Genomic DNA, 23,853 nt, shown 5'->3' with positions numbered 1-23,853 from the left:
ATATTACAAATGACAGTGGAGCCGGCACTTATTCCATACAAAACATATGACCTTTATTGTCCATATACTGTGGTTTTATTAATGTGACAATAAGGTTCATATGTTTTATGTGGAAGAAGTTCCGGCTCCACTATCATTTGTTCCTGTATTACCCTGGGCACCTTCCGATATAGTTTTTTATTCCCTGGTCTGGAGGGGTTTGGGCTTGTTTCGTGAGGTCTCTTGTACATCTGATTGTTGTGACAAACGAGCCGTCTCCGCTGCAGTAGCTCCTAGACAGTGGGCTGTTTGCAGCGTTGAGCACACAGCGTTAGTGTTAGGAGTGGTGAGGACGCTGGTGCAGTTAGCGTATATAAGCAGTAATGCTGGAGCAACATATATTATCACTATAGCTGGTTCCAGGAGCAAACACAAAACTAGCTTGCACTGGGCCATTTTGTTTTCCTGCTGAGTATACATCATAAACCTGCCCATGGATGCTCATTTGCTGAGTGTTAGTTGTAGAAGCTTAAGACCTCTGCTCCCTACACTGGAACGTCCCTGGTCCCACAAGCAAACTGCCTGCACAGCTCCTTTCAGTGACATTGTGTCCTCGGTCCCCCACTGACTCAGGCAATACTCACTAATTAGACAGTGTCACAGGAATCCCGGTACGGAACCTTATAGGAGCGTGTGCTTTAGAGGAAATAAATATGTTTAACTGATCACAGCCACTGATGTGTCTCATCTGTCACTGATCTTGTTCCATGGCTGCTTACAACCTACACTAACCATGCATGCAGCAGCCACTCACTGTGCTGCAGGCAGTTTTCTGTCACTGGCCAGATAGGATAATAACTTCTCTTGTACATACATGACAAGCCCAAATAACAGTTGTAATCTAAATATGCAAATTAGATTATCCTTGCTGCCCTGCTATTGGTTAATTGAATTGCATAGGTAATGAGAAAACCCAGCCTACATTTAGGGGCAGGCATTAGTGCCGTTTGGAGGAGAAATAAAAATATAATTTTTATTCTGAAGCAAACTTCGTTTAAAAATCAAAGTAAGTGGGATTAAATATGTAAACCTTTACCTAGCTGATGACATGTTTTTATTAGTTGAAAAAAAGAAAACATTTATAACCCTTTAAAATAGTGTCTGGAAGTGAAGTGTGGATTATATCTTGCATCATACTAGAATATCCCTTTCATGAATCTCTGCATAACAAGGAAGATAATGTAACCATTTTTGCAGGTTGCTACAATATTTTTGATTGATCTGCTGGGAACTCTCTTTATACTACCTACTGGGACTTTATTACCTGTGGTTCCAGACAGGTTTTTTCTCTTAGTTTCATATTGTTTCAGCTTTATTAATATTTTTAATTTTATGTTTTTGCATCCAGCTGGTAGGATATTTCATAGTGCACTATGATCGGAATTGTTTAGAGTACCCTCCAGGTTGCTTAATATTACTCTCATGGTTTTTCCAATAAATCACTCCTTTTTATGCTCCCTGGTTGCAGTTTTTGATATTTACTATTTCTTTATGCTTCTATAGGGGTTATCACTTTAGAATTGCTTATTCCATTACATTTTTTAAGGGATTGGTTAGTGCTCGACAGGAGAGGCTCATTATCTCTACATTTGTGAATAAAAATTCTCTACTTTCCCCTTGCACCAAAGGTCTGATAAGTACTAAATATTTGGACCTTTGTATACTACCCCCTTTTATTGGTAAAACTGATAGTGCTGACAACAACCCTCTCTTTTTCACACACACATTATATATATATATATATATATATATATATATATATATATATATATATATATATATATATATATATATATATATATATACATACATATGTTTCCTTTAGGAGTCCTCATTAAGAAATAATTAAGTAATAACTAGTTCTCAGCATTGTATGGAGATTTCAGCATATTTAAATCATACTCATCTCTGACGGCAAGGCACATTAGACTGTCAGGTCCTTACTACTGCAGATTTAACCAATCCATATTAAACAGAGTAAATAACTGGGGAGCTGTAATAGCATCCACACAATCAGCTCATTTCTACTTTTGAATCAGATCTGTCTGAGAAGGGATATAAAAATACTGGATCTTCCACCTGCAGAGTCTTGTGGGTAGAAGTAATATTGGAGAAGTAGTCCAAACAGTCCAAAACAGGATAATGTGCTGTCAGAGACTGCATAGTTCTGCCATTGAGCCCCATAATCTCTTCCCAACTTGAGAAGGGAAGGATAGGTGTCCACTGTAAGTGATCAATTTATCAAGCCCTTCTTCTCCCTTCGACTGCAGGTTCTCACAAGAGAACCTGCAGCCAGGATTTATCAGGCAGCGGTCCTCTTAGGTGGAGAATTTCAATCTCCCCTGTCTTGCGTGATTGGCTGTGCGTGGTAAGGGTTGCACGCAAGCGCAAAATAGCACTTGTATGCAATGTTAAATTTGGGTGGTGGATTGCTTCCCGCCAGAGGAGAGGTGGGGTGGGCATGGGCGAATATGTATGCCACTGTCCGCTTTTCATTGATAAATTGAGCCCTAAGCGTTTTGCCAAACAACAGAGGCTGTCAACTCCATCTCTTCCATGAAAACACTGACCCTAGAGCAGATGGAGCCAAACTCTGTACACATTCTCAAAGCTGGTTTCTCAACCTCCATAGTTCATATACAATTCAGTTTTTTTTAGCATAGGAACTCCAGACTCTCCCATCTTGTCGCATATTTCTAGTATAGGTCTCTCTACCCCTAGAGACTGTGTATAATCTGGGCTCTCTAATGTAGAATCTTCCTTGATAAGGCCTGAGAAAGACCTTGCTGCATTGAGCAGCAACCTGCCAGCTAAATTTCCTTTTTGTATAAACTCAGGGATCTGGTCACCATGTTTATTAGCACAGGCTTGGAAGCTTGCTCCAAAGCAAGTATTGAGCAGTAGGTGTGTAGCTTGCTAAAGTGTTCCTCCAATATTACTTGAAATGTCTCTAAGTTCTTGAATGTGGAGTACCAATTTAATAGCATTTCTCAACAACAACAAAAAGTACACTTGTTAATTTGCTGCTGCAGAGAAGAGCTCTACTGGGGGAGGGGGTAGATTTAGAGAAACAGGCCTCAGGTTTAGCTCTGGAATATCATAGTTGACAGATACTAAAATTGATTCAAACTGTGCAGTAATACTTGCTGATTTGAGATCCGTTAGGCTTTACCACAGAGGACACAGGATACCTCAAATATTTAACAGATGAGTCTAAGATCTGGAGCAGCTCACAATATTGCAGCCATATTTGACCAGCACTCAGAAGTTCCCAATCAACTGTGTTTTTGTTGTTTTGGGTAAATGGGAAGCATTAATCCATGCTCTTCCAAGCAAAATACAAAGAAGTCATTAAATACTAATCCTTGTGTTACTGCAAGCCAGGTAGTTAAAGGGACACTGAACCCAATTTTTTCCTTTTGTGATTTAAATAGAGCATCAAATTTTAAGCAACTTTCTAAATTTACTCCTATTATTAAATTTTATTTATTCTCTTGGTATTGTTATTTGAAATGCAAGAATGTAAATTTAGATGCTGGCCCATTTTTGGTGAACAACCAGGACTGTCCTTGCTGATTGGTGGATAAATTCATCCACCAATAAAAAAGTGCTGTCCACAGTTCTGAACCAAGATAAAAGCTTAGATGCCTTCTTTTTCAAATAAAGATAGCAAGAGAACCAAGAAAAATTGATAATAGGAGTAAATTAGAAAGTTGCTTAAAATGATATGCTCTATCTGAATCATTAAAGAAAAAAATTGGGTTCAGCGTCCCTTTAATCAAAATTGTGTATGTCAGGACTCAACAAATTTGTTCAGAATCTAGGAGTCAGCCCACACATTCAGGAGAAAGAAACTGTTCACATATATTTGTATTTTCCGATTTAAAGTGAATGTAAAATTAAATTTTAAAAAAAAGTACCCGGTATCTAAAAATACTCTTAAAAACAGGAGCGCTTTTATTCATTAAACTTTAAATTGAAGCTTCATTTTTAAAATACCTTTTCTTAATGGAAAGCAGACCGGCAATCCTCCACCCGCAGCTCCTGCTGTAGTTAGCAGATCGATGATGAATCTGGCTTCCTAATCGTTGCGTTGCCCCACAAGCTGAACACTAAAGGGGGCACGCAACGATTGGAGAAACCCGGATTCATCATCTATCTGCTACAGTAGAATTGCCAGTTTGCTTTCCATAAAGAAAAGGTAAGTGTTTTAAAAAAGAAGCATCAATGTAAAGTTTATTGAATGAAAGTTCCCCTGTTTTTAAGAGTATTTTTAGATACTAGGAACTTTTTCATTAACCCCTTGAGTGCCGACGGCTCTGAGCAGTTGCAGTTTCCCACTCTGGTGCCAACGACGGCTCAGAGCCGTCGCTAGCACTCTCCCACTTTGAGGGAGATCTGGGGGCTCCCACCCGGGCAATCGGGAATGCATAGTGACAGGCATCGCTGGGGCTTCACGTTATGCGCGCTGACGTCAAGCACAATGACGTGATGACGTCACTGCGCAACTTTATTTATACTTAACAATGTTAAGTATAGGAGCAGGGGGCATGCTGCTTAGAAGCCTGTATCTTGGGCATCTAAGCAGCTACAGACCCCCAAGACCCACCGTTGGAAAGGTAATCGTCAGTGTAAGTCTTGGGGATCTGAAAAAAGAAAAAAAAAGAAAAAAAACTTAAAGCTTAGCACCCAAGTGTGAAAGTGCTTAGTACTCAAAGGTTATTAAAAAACAAACAAAAAAAAAGCCCTTTACATTCACTTTAAAGGCACATTAAACAAACAAATCACTCATACCATGTTTAAAATAGCATCAACGGATATATTTCTAGACTGCTCAACAGTATCACGGCCCTGCAAACTTTGCATAAAAAATTACAGATTTAAAAGCTTTTAAAACATTTCCTGAATGCAGATTACTTGAAAAAGCAGTGATGAATTGTTTATATATAATATATGCATAAACACACTAACCTTAATATATGCCTAAATATAAAATGAGAACCTGAAAACTTAAAGGGACCTAAAAAAACGCAAAACACAATCGTCCTTTACGCTTCAATTCATTCCACAATCTCAGAGCTGTGGTTAAAGTGATGGTCAAGTATGACTAACTACATCTTGCGATCCTAATGTAACTTTCATTCATCATTTTGCCATATTCATTCTAGTTTGTGCGCTATCTTATATTATTTTCCTGTTCAAAAAGAGAAAAAAGAGAGAAGAGGCGCCAAATGGTGTGTATCGTTTTGAATTCAGTAGGCCTTGCCCCCAAATAAAAACTACTTACAAAATTTCCAGCACTTGAGAAGTGCCACAAATGCCTTCTGAACTGTTAGCAGCCGTCCAGCTAGCTGAAATGTATCAGAACTGCTTCTATACTGTGCTGTTTAAGACAAAAAAACACAAAAGTGCCACAATAGTGTGTATCAGTGTGATCATTTGATATAGCGCAACAAATGTAATGTACTCACAAGATGTAAGGCACTTGAGAAGTGCCACAAGAGCCTCCTGGACACTTGTCAGCTGTCCAGCTCACTGATAGCATCGATCTCCCCTAGGTTCACTTGTTCGGCTCACACATGGGCTCCAATGCAGCACACTTAGATCTCCCTGCAGCTCAATGTTCAGATGAGTGCAAGTATGGCTACCAATATTGGATGTGCAAAGTTGCTAAAAATTGCTGTGCTACTTGTACTGGTTAGTTAAAAATATGTATTTATTAAAAACAATGTTACACTACGCGTTTCCCGGTTACTCAGACCGCTTCCTCAGGTGTAATTTCAGATACAAAGTAGCAAAATTTTATAGCCCCATATCGGCGTCTATCCCGACCCAGGGCGCATGCGTGAGCAACTAAAAAAACCTTAGCCAATCAGTGCCTAAGTTCGATTTATCTCTGATGTGATTGGTTCTCACTAGGGGGCTTGGTTAATGACGTGCCCGCTGTCGGGTGTGTGATGTTTATCATCGGCGCACATGTCAGTTTTAAACTGACAGATAAACAAATCGTAAGTATTATATTACCAAGGTGATACTGTCTCCCCAATGTTTCTTTGGCACCAATTCACTAGAGTTAGTTGATCATGCATTTACATATAGTAAAAAAATATATAAAAATACTCAGAATGCAAATGTTATGACTCATTTCTAAACATCTATATGCATTATCTGATTTTCAAAACCGCTGTGATCGGACAGATAACCATATACTAGACTGATAATGAAAGTTAATAATATAACATAAAATGTATATTGATCTAAAATATAAACATAAATCAAATGATATATATCGAATAAATTATAACATGACTGTTGCTGTTATTTCTAAACAAGGACGATAAAAATGTATTAGTGCTATATAAAAAAACAATGTGTTAGCTGTGATACATAAAATAATCTATAAATTTACCTTGTAATATCCAATAAAACTATTAGATATATTCTGTTCAAAGTGAAATACAACTATGAAGTGTATGGTGATTCTGTGTATAACATATATATTAATCTCTATGGTCGCTCTCTAACAAAAGCCAGAAATCATCAAATGAAAATTATTAGAAATAAAATTAGAGGCGCCCTTAATTACTAGCAATGTTCCGCCAGTACTAATGTGCAAAAGTGCTGCAAAACTGTCATAGAAAAAGTTGTAAATATTGTCAATAATACAACAAGAACAGTAATAATAAAAAAATAAAAAAAAAAAAACAACCTACAAATAGATTTAAAACTTGTTAGGTTAAGAGTATCTTAATATGATATAGTTTACTATGATGAATAAACTATCTCTTTAACAATGTGTAATATGATAGTCCACACTCTCAGAGGTATTTATAATCTCCAGGCGGCAATCTCATTCCAGAAAGGTGTTGGCAATCACAGGTCTAAGACAGAGAGAGACATTTTGGATTTGGAAGCTTAAGACTCTCCAACCCCATGGCTTAAACGAAAATATAGACATGGCTGCTTTTAATTAAGATATAAGACCTATATATCAACAGTTGTAATATATGTCAATAACAGCAACAGTCATGTTATAATTTATTCGATATATATCATTTGATTTATGTTTATATTTTAGATCAATATACATTTTATGTTATATTATTAACTTTCATTATCAGTCCGATCACAGCGGTTTTGAAAATCAGATAATGCATATAGATGTTTAGAAATGAGTCATAACATTTGCATTCTGAGTATTTTTATATATTTTTTTACTATATGTAAATGCATGATCAACTAACTCTAGTGAATTGGTGCCAAAGAAACATTGGGGAGACAGTATCACCTTGGTAATATAATACTTACGATTTGTTTATCTGTCAGTTTAAAACTGACATGTGCGCCGATGATAAACATCACACACCCGACAGCGGGCACGTCATTAACCAAGCCCCCTAGTGAGAACCAATCACATCAGAGATAAATCGAACTTAGGCACTGATTGGCTAAGGTTTTTTTAGTTGCTCACGCATGCGCCCTGGGTCGGGATAGACGCCGATATGGGGCTATAAAATTTTGCTACTTTGTATCTGAAATTACACCTGAGGAAGCGGTCTGAGTAACCGGGAAACGCGTAGTGTAACATTGTTTTTAATAAATACATATTTTTAACTAACCAGTACAAGTAGCACAGCAATTTTTAGCAACTTTGCACATCCAATATTGGTAGCCATACTTGCACTCATCTGAACATTGAGCTGCAGGGAGATCTAAGTGTGCTGCATTGGAGCCCATGTGTGAGCCGAACAAGTGAACCTAGGGGAGATCGATGCTATCAGTGAGCTGGACAGCTGACAAGTGTCCAGGAGGCTCTTGTGGCACTTCTCAAGTGCCTTACATCTTGTGAGTACATTACATTTGTTGCGCTATATCAAATGATCACACTGATACACACTATTGTGGCACTTTTGTGTTTTTTTGTCTTAAACAGCACAGTATAGAAGCAGTTCTGATACATTTCAGCTAGCTGGACGGCTGCTAACAGTTCAGAAGGCATTTGTGGCACTTCTCAAGTGCTGGAAATTTTGTAAGTAGTTTTTATTTGGGGGCAAGGCCTACTGAATTCAAAACGATACACACCATTTGGCGCCTCTTCTCTCTTTTTTCTCTTTTTGAACAGAACCTGTGATTGCCAACACCTTTCTGGAATGAGATTGCCGCCTGGAGATTATAAATACCTCTGAGAGTGTGGACTATCATATTACACATTGTTAAAGAGATAGTTTATTCATCATAGTAAACTATATCATATTAAGATACTCTTAACCTAACAAGTTTTAAATCTATTTGTAGGTTGTTTTTTTTTATTTTTTTTATTATTACTGTTCTTGTTGTATTATTGACAATATTTACAACTTTTTCTATGACAGTTTTGCAGCACTTTTGCACATTAGTACTGGCGGAACATTGCTAGTAATTAAGGGCGCCTCTAATTTTATTTCTAACAAATATATTATTTTCCTACCTTACTAATATCCATCCTCCTCCCGTCGATTGTCCGCCATTGTTTTTTCTGCCGTCACGTGTTTTTATTATCCAATTACAGTACAGGCCATTCGGGGAATCAGCTCTAAGTAAAAACACCCTTATTCAATTCTGCGCATGCCCTAGCTCCGTAATCGCATCCTAATCTCTGTCTCACCTCGGTTACGGAGCTAGGGCATGCGCAGAATTGAATAAGGGTGTTTTTACTTAGAGCTGATTCCCCGAGTGGCCTGTACTGTAATTGGATAATAAAAACACGTGACAGCAGAAAAAACAATGGCGGACAATCGACGGGAGGAGGATGGATATTAGTAAGGTAGGAAAATAATATAAGATAGCGCACAAACTAGAATGAATATGGCGAAATGATGAAAGTCACATTATTTTGCTAGTTACATTAGGATCGCAAGATGTAGTTAGTCATACTTGACCATCACTTTAACCACAGCTCTGAGATTGTGGAATGAATTGAAGCGTAAAGGACGATTGTGTTTTGCGTTTTTTAGGTCCCTTTAAGTTTTCAGGTTCTCATTTATTTATTATATATATATATATATATATATATATATATATATATATATATATATATATATATATATATATATATATATATATATATATATATATATATATATATATATATATATATACACACACACATATACATATACACACACACTGCTCCAAAAAATAAAGGGAACACTAAAATAACACATCCTAGATCTGAATGAATTAAATATTCTAATGAAATACTTTGTTCTTTACATAGTTTAATGTGCTGACAACAAAATCAAACAAAAATTTAAAAAAATGGAAATCAAATGTTTTAACCCATGGAGTTCTGGATTTTGAGTCACACTCATAATTAAAGTGGAAAAACACACTACAGGCTGATCCAACTTTGATGTAATGTCCTTAAAACAAGACAAAATGAGGCTCAGTAGTGTGTGTGTGTGTGTGTCCTCCACGTGCCTATATGACCTCCCTACAATGCCTGTGCATGCTCCTGATGAGGTGGTGGATGGTCTTCTGAGGGATCTCCTCCCAGACATGGACTAAAGCATCTGACTCCTGAATAGTCTGTGGTGCAACATGACGTTGGTGGATGGAGCGAGACAAGATGTCCCAGATGTGCTCAACTGGATTCAGGTCTGGGGAACGGGCGGGCCAGTCCATAGCATCAATGCCTTCGTCTTGCAGGAACTGCTGACACACTCCAGCCACATGAGGTCTAGCATTGTCTTGCATTAGGAGGAACCCAGGGCCAACCGCACCAGCATATGGTATCACAAGGGGTCTGAGGATCTCATCTCGGTACCTAATGGCAGTCAGGCTACCTATGGCGACCACATGGAGGGCTGTGCGGCCCCCCGAAGAAATGCCACCCCACACCATTACTGACCCACTATACATATACACACACAAATATACATTGCTAAAGATGTATATGTACGTGTCTCAATGTTAAAGCCGTTTGCCTACCTTTTTTTGTATAGCCCTTTGCCATTAAAGGGACAGTCTACACTAAAATTGTTATTGTTTAAAAAGATAGATAATGACTTTACTACCCATTCCCCAGCTTTGCACAACCAATATTGCTATATTAAAGTGAAAGTCAATCCTAGTGTTGTAGAAACGCTAGGATTGACTATTGAATCAAATAAAGGGGACTTTCATTCATGAAGTATAAGATACTTCATGTAGAAAGCTCCTTTATTTGTTTCAATCGATCACCGTTCTTAGCTGCCCATGGGAGACCGATTTACTGCACGGCTATTGGCTAAGAGGTGAAAACGTCACCTCTAAGCAAAAACATTTGTTAGCTGTGGGCTGCTGTAGCAGCTAAGAACGGCGATTGGTTGAAACAAATAAAGGAGCTTTCTACATGAAGTATCTTATACTTCATGGATGAAACTCCCCTTTATTTGTTTCAATAGTCAATCCTAGCGTTTGTACAACGCTAGGATTGACTTTCACTTTAATATACTTTTGAACATTTAAGCCTCTAAATGTCTGCCTGTTTTTAAGCCACTACAGACAGCCTCATATTGCATGCTTTTTTTTATTTGCTTTTCATAATAGGAGACTGCTAGTTCATGTGGGCTATATAGATACGATTGTGTTCATGCCCGAGGAGTTATTTAAGATTTAGCACAACACAGTACTAAATGCAAGTCAATAGATAATAAATAAAAAAGTAATGTGATCAGGGGGCTGTCAAAAGATGCTTAGATACAAGGTAATCACAGAGGTAAAAAGTATTTTAATATAACTGTGTTGGTTATGCAAAACTAGGGAATGGGTAATAAAGGGATAATCTATCTTTTAAAACAATATGTTGTTTGCACAATGGGCGTTTTTTGTGTGTTTTTTTTAAAAACAAAAAACTTTCACCATTGACTTCTATGGGGAAGGCGAAAAGGCGATGGAGTTTGAGCAATCTCAGGTGTTATTTTTTTCCCCCCACTGATCTCTATTGAGGAATACATGCACGCGAAAACGTAAGTTTGCTTTTTGCTCTATTTGGGTTAACTCCAGTGCAAAATGAGTTTTTTGGAACTTGTAATACGAATGCAACCCAAAAAGTGCAAAAATAAAAATCCAAGCAGAGTTTTTGCTTATGTAAAAAAAAAAAAAAAAAAAATACTGCACCACTTGTAATCAACTCGATACTAGTGGGGGTTGCTAGTCCTAAAATTACATGCCCATTTCAATTAGATTATGTATACTTCCATGCTCCTTTTTAAGCTCTGCAAATGAGTTAAATGTATTGTGAAATTTGGATAGGACATACAATTTTAATCATCTTTCCAATTTACTTATATTATCAAATTTGCTTCACTCTCTTGTTATTCTTTGCTGAAAAATCATTGGCAGCTAGCTGAACATGTCTAGTTAGCCAATGAAGAGACAAAAAAGCAAATCTGTATAGGCACCAATAAGCAGCTAGCTACCACTCGTGTAGGATATGTGTGTATTCTTTTTCAATGATGAGATCAGGTCAGGGGGGGCGTCCCTATGAAGATAGGCACACCCTCCAGACCGCAATCCCATCCAGGTAGCGCCGTTGGCTTCAGGACAGTTAGACGGCTTGGACGTTCTATTCCGTCCTAATGGCGCTAAAGCTTGGCACGGTTAAGATGGAATAGAACACTGCAACGCAGTTAAAAGGTTAATACCAAGACTAGCAAACAAAAATATTAAAAAGGTATATGCTACACACAGAGAGCACCTACGACGTAAGCGTTTTAAAATGCAAGTCTCTATTTAATAGGCTGACCATATGTCCCGTTTTGAAAGGGACAGTACCGTTATTTTATGTTTCTTCCCCTGTCCCGTCGTTTCTTTAATAATATTCATTTTGTCCCGTTTTGAGGGTTATTAGACTGTGCGACCAGCGCAAGTGTAATTTTTTAGCACACATACCACTTACTAACATTTTTAAAACTCCCTGCCGGCAGGAAGGGTAGTTTTTTTTTTTTTTAACTGCAGGGTTTGGGTTGGGTGGCCATGCCCACATGATCCACAGCACCGCGTCTATGCCGCCCGCACTCAAAATTAGGGGCATGATCATTGAAAGCAAGTGACAGCAGGTCAGTACTCAGTCGTGAGCTGTCAGACTGAACTGAGGAGAGAGACTGGTCACGAGAGGGAAGTTAGAACTACTAGCTAGTGCCTAGTAAGGACAGGAGTCAGACTAGATCTGTCATCATCTGATGTGATGATCATCTGCCTCTGCCATCACCCGAATTAGTGGCTGACCATCACCAGAGAGATAATTCTTACCATCTTCTTGTGTCACAGTGTGAACATACAAACATAGTGATCAAGTAGATCAAATGTCTAAGTTCTGCAAGAATTGTGCACGGCCAAGGTAAAACCAGTGTCTGTGCCTGTCAATCAATTAAATTGTCATTAATTATGCTTATTATTATGCTGCTGCAGTGCTGGTTGTACAGACGTTATAAATAACAATTATGAAGTAACTATTTCCACATTTTTCTCCGTTTATCCACCATGTAACAATGATTTTGGGCAACTCAGCTAAGGATAATTGTTGGCTCAATAGTTTATATTCATGTCATAAAAGAACTTTTGTTAAAATCTTACTTTTTTTCCCTATGAATAAAGAATTTTAACCCTGTCCCGTTTTTGACATCCCAATGTCCCGTTTTTGTCTCAAGGAAATATGGTCAGCCTACTATTTAACGGGTCATTATTATTATTTTTATTATTTTAAGACTTACACAAAACATGTTTAGAACACATTTCAAGTTGACAGTTTAGTAACGATCTGTGGCTACACATGGATAGCTATAAAGGTTTGTTATGGACAATAATGGTCTACAATGTTGTCAGTTTCGACAGTCTGTAGCATTTAATGGAAACCTAGATTACAGAATTTGCTTCTCCGATTCCCTAGGGAGCATAGGGCAAGCACTTTTTTTTGTCGTTCTACACAAAAGCAAATTAAATCATGTATAATGCCTATTTGTTTACTATGCATGTGGTCTTAAAGTGTTTCGTGTCCCTTTAAATAATGAACGTTTTAGTAAAGACAAACAGTAACCAACATTTTGACAAGGACGACGTGACAGGGGACATTATTGCCCTTGTCACTGGGTTGAAGAGAAGGCTATTCTCTAGTAAGGGGAGAGTCAGAGTCACCAGTCCCCATGCAGAACTGTCAAGGGCATAGAGTGACCCGGCTCACAGACTATATAGACACGCAACCAGCACGTTTCTCCTTGTATGTGAGTAGCTACATGCAACACTATACTTTTTAGCTGAACCTCACTCACCCTAGTCACTTGCGCTTGGACTCCTTTGGGGTATTTGGCCTTCTAGACCAGAGCAACAGCGACTGTCCCACTCATCCAATATGGCAGACTCGGAAACTTTCGTCGCAGATGAAAAAAGAGGTCGGAAATGTCCGTCAAATATTATGCAAGATCTTCGGCAATTTCCGGCAGACATGAAGGCAGACATTCCTGTTCGGCAAATTCCGGAGAGGCGGGACATACGATTTAGGCAATATTCGAAATGCGAGAATACATACGTCACGTGGGCAATTTTCACAAGTGTGTGCTTCAGAGATTCCTGGATTATTTAAATTATTAACCGTGTCATCAAAGGGTTAACGCTAAACGAAAACATTTACTATGTTATATATTTACTTTTTGCCCACAAATCACAACCACACGTCAGGCTATTCCCATAATAAAAATGGTTGACACAAAGTTACACAGCGTTCATTCAAACGACCTAAGGGGCTGCGCCTGCCAAATACGTCACCTATATAAGCTGAAGTCACCAGGATACTTTCTCTTTTATCACACTTCTTCCTCCGAAGGCAGTTTGAGCTCGGCAGCATAATGGGCTTTGGCGATCTTAAATCCTCTGCTGGCATCAAGGTTCTCAACGAGTTCCTATCCGATAAGAGCTACATCGAGGGGTCAGTGGCAGAAGTAAATATCATTTTTTTTTCAAACAATAGTTATAATTTGTAAACGCTCTACTAATTTAGGTTGTGCATTGTTTCGTCCCATAGATTTTTTTTTTTTTTTATGTAATGTTTCCTAAAAGGCTGTGTGTATGCATGATGAGCCTTGCTATTAATATATAATCTACGAGCATGAGCTATAAATATACACTACCTTTATTTTATCGATTGTGGAAGTATATGTTAGGAAATTGCAGGGGTTAATGGCCTTTTAATTATAGTATGGCTATAAGACTGAGTCCAAAAATACACAATTTAGGTTGTTTTAAATCGTATTTATCCGTTTGTTTCCTTTTATTTTTAAGTTCCAATTGTTTTGGAATTTCTAATTCCCTTAGTTTATTTTAGTTCACTTGTTTTAATCTAGATATATATTGAATGTTTATGGCTATTTAATTTTTCAAGCAAAACTAGTTCTAGTGATGGGTATGTGAAAGTCGTATGTTTAGGCCGCTGCTACATTGACAGCAGATGAATGAACATGTGGCGCAAGGCCTCTCGGCACAAAGGCCCTCCGTGTAAAATCCTGCCAGTATTTGCAATGGAAATAGTTTTTACTTGCTGGTCATGTGATGAATGAACTATATCACCATCTTTCGACTGATCATCTGATGTATATGTTCTTTTCTGACTGGCCAAGCATGATTGTAAGCCTAGACTAGCAAACTTTTTTTTTTTTTTGTGTATACCCGGCACACCCGAGATTCCAAAAACCGTGTTTTTTTTTTTTTTTTGACCAGTTAAACCCTAGGATCGTTTAGCTAAGTGGATTAAAGGGACATCAAATTCAAAATTAAACTTTGGTTAAGATATAGCATACGATTTTAAACTTTCCAATTCTATTAAGTCTGTTTTGTTTACTTAACATTCTTTGAAGACCAAACCTAGGTAGGCTACTAAAAGCTTAGGAGTGTGCACGACTATAGCAATTTAAAGGGCGTTAACTACATTTTTTTTTTTTATTTTTTTTTTAAGATAATCCAATTCCCCAGTTTTACACAGAAAACATGGTTATATTAATACACTTTACCTCTGATTACCACATCTTGTGATGGCCCCCTGATCACATGACTTCCTATTGACTTGCATTTAAGCCAATTAGTGTTAGAATCCACAGGTGTACGCACAATGTTATCTATGGCTCACGTGAACTAGCTTCCCCTAATGTAAAAAGCATGTGATCATGGGGCTGTCTTTAGTGTTTTAGAAACAGGCCAAAAGTTAGCGGTTTAACGATTATTTAAAAAAAATTGTTTTCGTTGGGTTTTTTATGCAAATCTGGGGAATGGGTAGTAAACGCATTATCTCTTTTTAAACAATAACTTGTGTAGACTGTACCTTTAAGGCAGCAGTGTAATGCATAGCTACAATGTTGCAACGCTGCTGCCAGATGGCTTAAGACACAGAACCCAATTTTTTTATTTTTTTTCACGATTCAGAGCATGCGGTTTTAAGCAACTTTCTATTTTGCTTCTATCAAATTTCCTTCATTATCTTGGTATCTTTATTTGAAAATCAAAAATGTAAGAGGCCGAACTTTTGAAAAGAGCGAACCATGTCACTTCCTGTGACGTTGCATCAGGTGTTTTACAAATTTTGGCCCTAATGCGCATGCGTGCCAGCGTCATCACATACCTGGCCGCATACGTCACTGGTAAACTGTTTAGACCTGTTAAATTCAGAAGCCTTTCTATAGCGCATGCGTGGGATTTTCTATCACAAATTGGGGGGGGGGGGGTATGGAAACTGGAAAGCGGTTTATTCGTCTCCTATGCAATATTCGGAAGTCTGCCCCCCCTGCAACTACTCCCATTAAGCTGAGTCTCCGTGCGTGTATGACAAACAGCCACTCGGCTATCGCCAATGCTTACTGCTGCAACAAATGTTTAAACAATGACTTTGAAGGGAGCCTGTGAAAAGCTGCATTGGATCAGCAGAAGAAGCAGTGGCGATAGCAGAGTGGCTTTTTGTCATTCCCGCACGGGGACTCTACTTAATGGGGTAGTTGCAGTGGGGGTGCAGACTTTGGAATATTGCCGAGGAGACGAAGAAACAGCTTTCCATAAACCCCCCATTTGTGATGGAAAATCCCACGCATGCGCTATAGAAAGGCTTCTGAATTTCACAGGTCTAAATAGTTTACCAGTGACGTATGTGACGCTGGCACGCATGCGCATTAGGGCCAAAATGTTTAAAACGGCTGATGTAATGTCATAGGAAGTGACATGGTTCGCTCTTCTCAAAAAGTTTGCCCTCTTACCAGAACACCGGCTCATGTTTGAACCACCTCGGTGTTTCTTGCTGATCCGTGGATACATTTACCCACCAATAAACAAGTGCTGTTCAGGGTCTAAACAAACCTCCTTCATGCAGTTGCCTTTATCAAACAAAGTTAGCAAGAGAACAAAGAAATTGATAATAGGAGTAAATTAGAAAGTTTCTTAAAGGGACACTAAACCAAAATTTATTTGATTCCGTAAGAGCATGCACCTTTCTAATTTACTCCTAATTTTTTTTCTTTGTTCTCTTGCTATCTTTATTTGAAAAATAAGGATATAAGCTTTTTATTGGTGGATGAATTTATCCACCAATTGCCCAGGACAACCCAGGTTGTTCACCAATAATGGGCTGCCATCTAAACTTACATACTTGCATTTCAAATAAAGATACCAAGAGAATGAAGAAAATTTAATAGGAGTAAATTAGAAAGTTGCTTAAAATTTCATGCTCTATCTGAATCACAAAAGACATTTGGGTTCAGTGTCTCGTTAAAATTGCATTCTGTCAGTCTAAGTCAAAATTAAAGTTACCCTTTTTAAATTAACTTCTATTTTCAAATGTTAATCTGTCTTTGTATTTGAAAAATACTACATATCCTACACTAGTGGGAGCTGACTGGTGCCTCCACACATTTGTCTTGTCGTTGGCTAACAAGATGTTTTCAGTAGTTTAAAATTGTATCTATTCAAATCATTTATTTTTTGGTGCTTCTGACCCTTTAAATACAATGAATTCTTATCAGCAGCTTGTCAGACTTGAAGGAGCAATGCACTCAGGCAGCAGTAACTGTTTTTGCTCACCTGCATAGCTTCCACATGAAACTGCTACCTAATATTGACATCATTCCTGACAGCTCCCTTACTCCCCAAATCTTGCGCTTTAAGCTATTGTGCAGTGAGATGCTGCTTAAGTTGTTTGTCATAAAAAAAAAAAAAATGTGGTGCATAATTTGTGTCCCGCAGAGTAATCCTAATTTTTTTTTTTTAATCCCTGTTTAAGATATGTGCCATCCCAGGCTGATGTAGCGGTGTTCGAGGCTCTTTCTGGTGCTCCCCCTGCTGAGCTCTTTCATGCTCTTCGTTGGTACAACCATATTAAGTCATATGAAAAACAAGCATCTAGGTAAGTAATAAACAATAAGAAAGCAAAATAGTAAACTGATAAAGTTGATTATATTTATGAACATAAATATAATGGTTGCTGTAAGAAAGTCCTCTAGCCTTGGTTGTATGTTAAAGGAACACTGAACCTAAATTCTTTTGTGATTCAGAGCATACAACTTTCTAATTTACTCATTGTTTTTGTTCTTTTGCTATCTTTATTTGAAAAAGGAATCTTCTAAGGAGCCGGACAATTTTTGGTTTAGAACCCTGGGCATCACTTGTTTGTTGGTGAGTGAATTTATCCACCAATTGGCAAGAAAAACCCAGGTTGTTCACCAAAAATGGGCCAGCGTCTAAATTTTCTTTTTTTCAAATAAAGATACCAAGAGAATAAGAATTTGTTAATAGGATTAAATTAGAAAGTTGCTTAAAATTGCATGCTCTATTTGAATCACAAAAAATGAAAATTTGGGTTCAGTGTCCCTTTAACTTTCTATTACTGATGTGTATGAAACTCCTAGCTGCATAGGTATTTTGACCTGCTCTTAAAGGAAGTCTACTTTATTTTTAGTTCTTTTTAAAAAGGATGGCTAATGCTGTCACTACTCATTCTCCAGCGTTGCACAACCAGCATTGTTACCTTAGATGTTTAAAGGTTATAAAGTATAAATTTCTGAGTTTCTAAGCCTCTGCAGGCCCCCCTCTTATCTCGGTGCATGTTATCGGCTTTTCACAAAGTCCTAGTTCATGTATGCCATAACATTGTACTCGTTCCTGTGGAGCTATTTATGAAGCAGCACTAATTGGCTTATTTACAAACTTCTAAATAGCACAGAGATAAGGGACTTTCTGCAAAAGCACTGAAACTGTATATGTAAGGGGCATTATACACTTTTTTTTTTTTTTTTTTTTTTTTACGTAAATATTTTGATCTATTTATATAGCCCATAAAGTTTTTTTGTTTGTTTTTTTTAAAAATAAAAATAAAATTGCTCTGATTTTTCAGACTCCTCCACGATTTTATGAGAATACCATCAGCCATCTACTCCAGCTTTCTCCTGTTTGTGTAAACTGTCTTTTCATATGCAAAAGGGACGGGGGGGGGGTCTTATTTCCCACTTGCAGTGGGCTTTCCAGCTACCTTTTCAACAGAGCTAAACTGAGCTATGTATTTTTTTTTTTTTCCCACTGGATTTTTATATCAGTATCTGCCTTATTCTTCATAGTAGTGTCTATTACATGTAGTTATATGAAAATGGGTTTATACTGTCCCTTTAATATAACAGTGTTGGTTATGCAAAACTGGGTAATAAGTATTATCCTTTTAAACAATAACATGTTTTGGCTTAACTGTACAGTAAGTGAACCTGGTTTTCTTCATGTTGTAGCATATCTAATATTAAACTGATTACAGCTTGCCTGGAGTAAAGAAACCCTTGGGCAAGTATGGCCCTGTTAACATTGAAGACACAACAGACAGTGCAGCCACTGAAACAAAGGAGGAGGATGATGATATTGACCTCTTTGGCTCAGATGATGAGGAGGTGAGTTCTGCCTCTAGATTATATAGCCAAAGATCATTTTATGTGTAGATAATTTAAAATAAGTCCCATGAAACTTATTTTGTAGTTGCCTTTTACTGCTCCACATCTATTGCTCTAATCTATTAGAGGTCAAGTTTATAGGTTTTATAACAGGAGTGCTGGTCTGAAATATTTGCCAAAGGCTGGTCATGTGATGAATGAACTAAATCACCATCTTTCGGCTGATTTTATGATGTATATGTTCTCTTCTGACCCAGCCATTTCTTGCTTAATACTAGATGAGGAATCTGCTGCCTTTTTCTCACTTTGTTTTTTCCCCTCCCTGCAGGAAAGTGAGGAGGCACAAAGGGTCCGAGAGGAGCGCTTAGCACAATATGAATCAAAGAAGTCAAAAAGTATGTAACTAAAGTAGTTATTTCACATGACTGTTTTTTTGCCGAAACTTGTAACCTGGTCCTGGTCTGCGCTCAATACCTTGCGCTAATGCACTTTTGTGAGCCCATACCCAATTCATTTAATGGAATACAATAAAGGTGTTTATAGTAGTGAACTACTTCCTTGATGAACAGATTAGACATTGACTCACATTTTTATTAGTGGGATCTGTCTGCTCATAATTGCAATCATAGGATAGCATCACACTGCTCATCTAACAGTTGCATGATAGGAGCCACTTGTGCAGTGATAATCTCCCAGGTCAGACTAATCTAGGGTGATTTTTAAACCACCAGCTCAGGTTGTGGAGAGGTTAGGAATTGTTGGTCTTATGACTGCTGCTTCTTGGCTATTGGCTGCTGATTTAAAGGGACACTGAACCCATTGGCTGCTGATTTAAAGGGACACTGAACCCAAATGTATTTTCTTTCGTGATTCAGAGCATTAAATTTTAAGCAATATTCTAATTTACTCCAAATTTTCTTCATTCTCTTGGTATCTTTATTTGAAATGTAAGTTTAGATGCCGGCCCATTTTTGGTGAACAACCTGGGTTGTCCTTGCTGATTGGTGGATAAATTCATCCAAAAAAAAGCTTAGATGCCTTTTTCAAATAAAGATAACAAGAGAGTGAAGAAAAATTAATAGCCTGCACTGAAGGAGTGCCAAAGCTGCACCTGAAGCTTGATAAATGGAGCCCCTAGTACTCCAACTTCTATCTATATGAAAGTAATTATTTTATTCCTGGAAAAAGGTGAGGTATAAGCAAACCTCATACAGTAGTTGTAGTATACTTCCTACTAATGGGCGCATTGAATGTTGAGCAAAATACCCAAGTCTGATAGAAATTGATATCTGCATATCTCTTTATTGGATTTAAAGGGACAGTCAACTCAAATTTGTTTAGTTTAAAAAGAGAATTCCTCTAACCATTCCCAAGTTTATCACAGAAAGCATGGTCATATTAATACTTTTTACCTCTGATTACCTTGTTCTGATAGCCACCCTAATCACATGACTATTTACTTGCATTTAAGCCAATTAGTGCTGTTGTGCACAATGTTATCTATTTGGCTTACATGAACTAGCAGTCTCCTGTTGTGAAAAGCTAATTAAAAAAAGTGATAAGGAGCTGTCTGTAGTGGCTTAGAAACAGGCAGAAATTTAGAGGTTTAAAGGTTATTAAGTATATTAATATATAACTGTTGGCTGTGCAAAGCTGGGGAATGGATAGTAAAGACATTTATCTTTTTAAACTAACACTACTTGTGTTGACTGGCTTATTAAAGGTACACTGAATCACCAACCTTTTTTGGGTTCAGAGAGCATGCAATTGCAAGCAAGTTTCTAATTACTCATTATTAATTTGTTCTTGCTATCTTTATTTGAAAAGAGAATAAGTTTAGAAGCAGATTCATTTTTGGTGAACAACCTGGGTTGTTGGTGGATGGTGGATAAATTCACCCACCCATAAACAAGTGTCTAAACTAAGATGGCTGACTCCTTAGCTTAGATGGCTTTTTTTTTTTTTTTCAAATAGATAGCAAGAGAACTAAAATAGATAATAGGAGTAAATTAGAAAGTTGCTTAATTGCATGCTCTATCTGAATAGTGAGAAAAAAAAATTGTGTTCAGTGTCCCTTTTAATATAAAAAAAATGCCTTTATAGTAGTAAAATTACCCTCACCCATTAAAGTGTAAATGGTTTTTAGTTTCTTAAAGGAACATGAAACCCCAATTTTTTCTTTCATGATTTAGAAAGTGTGCAGTTTTGAACAACTTTGTAATTTACTTCTATTTAATTTGTTTCATTCTCTATTTTTTGCTGAAAAGCATATCTAGATATGCTCAGTAGCTGCTGATTGTTAGATGCCTTGTGTGATTGGCTCACCCTTTTGCATTGCTACTTCAACAAAGGATTTCTAAAGAATGAAGCCAATTAGATAATAGAAGTAATTTGGAAAGTTATTTAAAATTGTATTCTCTACCTGAATCATGAAATATTTTTGGGGGGTTTAGTGTCCCTTTAAGTAATGGGCTCCATGTTAAAAGGATATATAACTGTGCTCCTTTAGTAAAAAAAGTTAAATCAAAATAAACTTTTTATATATGTATGTCTCTTAAAGGGATAGTCTACAATAGAAGTCTTATTGCTTTAAAAGATAGATAATCCCTTTATTACCCACTCCCCAGCTTTGCATAACCAACACTGTTATATTAATACACTTTTTACCTCTGACTACCTTGTATCTAAGAACCATCTGACGGCCCCTGATCACATGAGTGACAATATAAAATCTATTGAGTTACATTTAGCTTTTTGTTGTGCAAACTCTTAAATAACTCCCTGTGCCTGAACAGTGTTATCTATATGGCCCACAGTCTCTTGTTAAAAGCAATTTAAAAAAACATGTGATAAGAGGCAGCCTGAGCCCTCAAGGGCTTAGAAATTAGCATATGAGCCTACCTAGGTTTAGTTAAAACTAATAACGAACTAAAATTTGATGATAAAAGTAAATTGGGAAGTTGATTACGATTACATCTATCTAAATAATGAAAGTTTAAGTTTGACTAGACTGTCCCTTTAACTTTAAGGTTTAAATATTTAGGTGACACATTTAAAGAAACCGCTTGTTAAATTACTAAATTTACCTTCACTTTATAGATTATTAAAAATGGTTGGTTGTTAATTATAAAGTAATGCGCGCCTTCGTGTTTAGTTAAAGGGGTAGAAAGGTCAAAATTGAAATGTGCATTAATACATTTCTGTTTAAAATGGAAGCGATTCTGCAATATACTTGGTAAGTTATTACTGGGGTTTTTTAAGGTGCATACACACATCCTGTGAGGGCATGTGCACCATGAATGCTCAGAGCTGGCAGTGGTATGTATTGCTTCTGAAGATGTAATTTGTCACAGAAGGCTATTTAAATATGCTGCAGATAACCAGTAATCACTCTTACTAGAAGCAGGTTTTTAAAAATGCTTCTATTTCACATTGAAATTAACCAATGCACATTTCAATCTTTTACCTTTTTTACAGGACAAAATAAAAGTAGATTGGAAGTTTTTGTTTTTCCCACTAAACAAACCTTGTTAAAATCTCAGTTTAATGTTCCTCTAATCTCAAACGCTTAGGTCACAATATATCCACAGATACTGGTCTGGCACTGTGATTCTATGACAGTTTCAGCATTCCTCATGTGGTAAAGTAACTTGTTAACAGCTGCACTTCCCCTCAGACATCTGAAAGGGTTTGCTGTGTAACAAAACAACTTGGTTGGATCTTAGTTGGCTTCCAGGCCATGGTCCCTTTTTTTATGGGTGTGAGTAATAGTGTAGAAAGCATGGTTTTATGTTTTTATTAATCGCCATGTAAACGGTTGCTTAACATAATGTATCAAATTGCACACAGTTTAGCTAGATATAATCTAGGAAGCAGTATAGAATCCTCCTTATGCCTTTCCATTAAGAGACTTTCAACGTTTCATTGTGGTAAAGGGAGTTATTTATTATTTTTTCCTCCCCCCATAGAGCCAGCACTTATTGCTAAATCATCCATTCTACTTGATGTGAAACCTTGGGATGATGAGACAGATATGGCCAAACTAGAACAATGTGTCAGAAGTATTGAGATGGACGGCTTGCTCTGGGGATCATGTAAGTATATTATTGCTATATGTTAACTACCGCTATTAACCTTCATTTCTTTGATCCTCCTACAAATTTAACATTGCTCTAGGACTTTGCAAGAATGATGAATTTAATTGAACACCATCTTTCGTCTGAGACCAATGATGTGTTATTTCTATTCTGACATTGCTTAACTGACTGGGTATAGAAATGGGCACCTTTACTCTCTGCCAGAAAGTAATATGAACCACAAGGGTTAAAGGCCTTACTCAACATTATTTTAGAATCAATAGGAGTACTAGCAGTGTATTTTCTTCAAAGCATTTAGTCAAATTTGACACTAAAGATTAATGCATTATAAATGCAAAACCCTTGTCCAGCCAAGGGGGGTGGACATTTTTTTTCTAATGTTATCCTCTTACTACAGCAAAGCTTGTCCCGGTTGGTTATGGAATCAAGAAACTGCAGATTCAGTGTGTGGTGGAAGATGACAAAGTTGGCACAGATGTTCTAGAGGAGAAAATCACTGCATTTGAAGACTACGTACAATCTATGGATGTTGCTGCATTCAACAAAATTTAAAGCCAGCCCCTATTCCTGAATAGCACTTCAATAAAATGGTTAAATTCCTTCCTGTGTTGTGCTTTTTAAAGTGTCTAGGTATGGTTGATATATTCATGTAGTGTGTGGTGGTGTTTACTTACTAAGAAATACACATGGAAGCTATTCTGAACCTTTCAAGGCTTTTTTCTTAGATCTGCTGTTTATCTTCAAATTCCACATCCCCAATTTTAAGAGCTATTTTATTAGCATTTAGTACCATATGCATG

At 37.2% G+C, this 23,853-nt stretch overlaps 2 protein-coding genes and 2 non-coding genes across 4 annotated transcripts in view; 3 read left to right on the top strand and 1 right to left on the bottom strand.

The window, feature by feature from the left end:
* NDUFS1 (NADH:ubiquinone oxidoreductase core subunit S1) overlaps positions 1-13,484 on the bottom strand; it is a 219,565-nt gene extending 206,081 nt beyond the window's left edge. Inside the window, exon 1 of the mRNA XM_053698653.1 lies at positions 13,329-13,484. The gene's annotated coding sequence lies outside the window, so the exon portion shown is untranslated. The remainder of the gene's footprint in view (positions 1-13,328) is intronic.
* Positions 13,485-13,823: 339 nt separating this feature from the next.
* On the top strand, positions 13,824-23,653 carry EEF1B2 (eukaryotic translation elongation factor 1 beta 2). The gene is made up of 6 exons (XM_053698652.1): positions 13,824-13,981; positions 17,309-17,431; positions 18,827-18,956; positions 19,285-19,351; positions 22,925-23,050; positions 23,451-23,653. The coding sequence occupies exons 1-6, from the start codon at positions 13,902-13,904 to the stop codon at positions 23,603-23,605; spliced, it is 681 nt and encodes a 226-aa protein (XP_053554627.1). The 5' UTR covers positions 13,824-13,901; the 3' UTR covers positions 23,606-23,653.
* Positions 14,591-14,663, top strand: LOC128646420 (small nucleolar RNA SNORD51). Its single transcript, XR_008400342.1, has one exon. It is a non-coding gene; the product is annotated as a small nucleolar RNA SNORD51 (small nucleolar RNA).
* Positions 19,139-19,213, top strand: LOC128646419 (small nucleolar RNA SNORD51). Its single transcript, XR_008400341.1, has one exon. It is a non-coding gene; the product is annotated as a small nucleolar RNA SNORD51 (small nucleolar RNA).
* Positions 23,654-23,853: the final 200 nt, after the last annotated feature.

This window comes from Bombina bombina, chromosome 1, assembly GCF_027579735.1.
Source record: "Bombina bombina isolate aBomBom1 chromosome 1, aBomBom1.pri, whole genome shotgun sequence".
In the NCBI taxonomy this organism is placed as follows: Eukaryota; Metazoa; Chordata; class Amphibia; order Anura; family Bombinatoridae; genus Bombina; species Bombina bombina.
The sequence above is the reverse complement of the archived record's forward strand: the minus strand, read 5'-3'. Positions and strand labels throughout refer to the sequence as shown.

Coding starts and splice junctions, on each gene's coding strand:
- EEF1B2 (XM_053698652.1), top strand. CDS start 13,902: ATGGGCTTTGGCGATCTTAAATCCTCTGCTGGCATCAAGGTTCTCAAC. Junction 19,352..22,924: donor TGAATCAAAGAAGTCAAAAA/GTATGTAACTAA, acceptor CTCCCCCCATAG/AGCCAGCACTTATTGCTAAA. Junction 23,051..23,450: donor CGGCTTGCTCTGGGGATCAT/GTAAGTATATTA, acceptor CTCTTACTACAG/CAAAGCTTGTCCCGGTTGGT.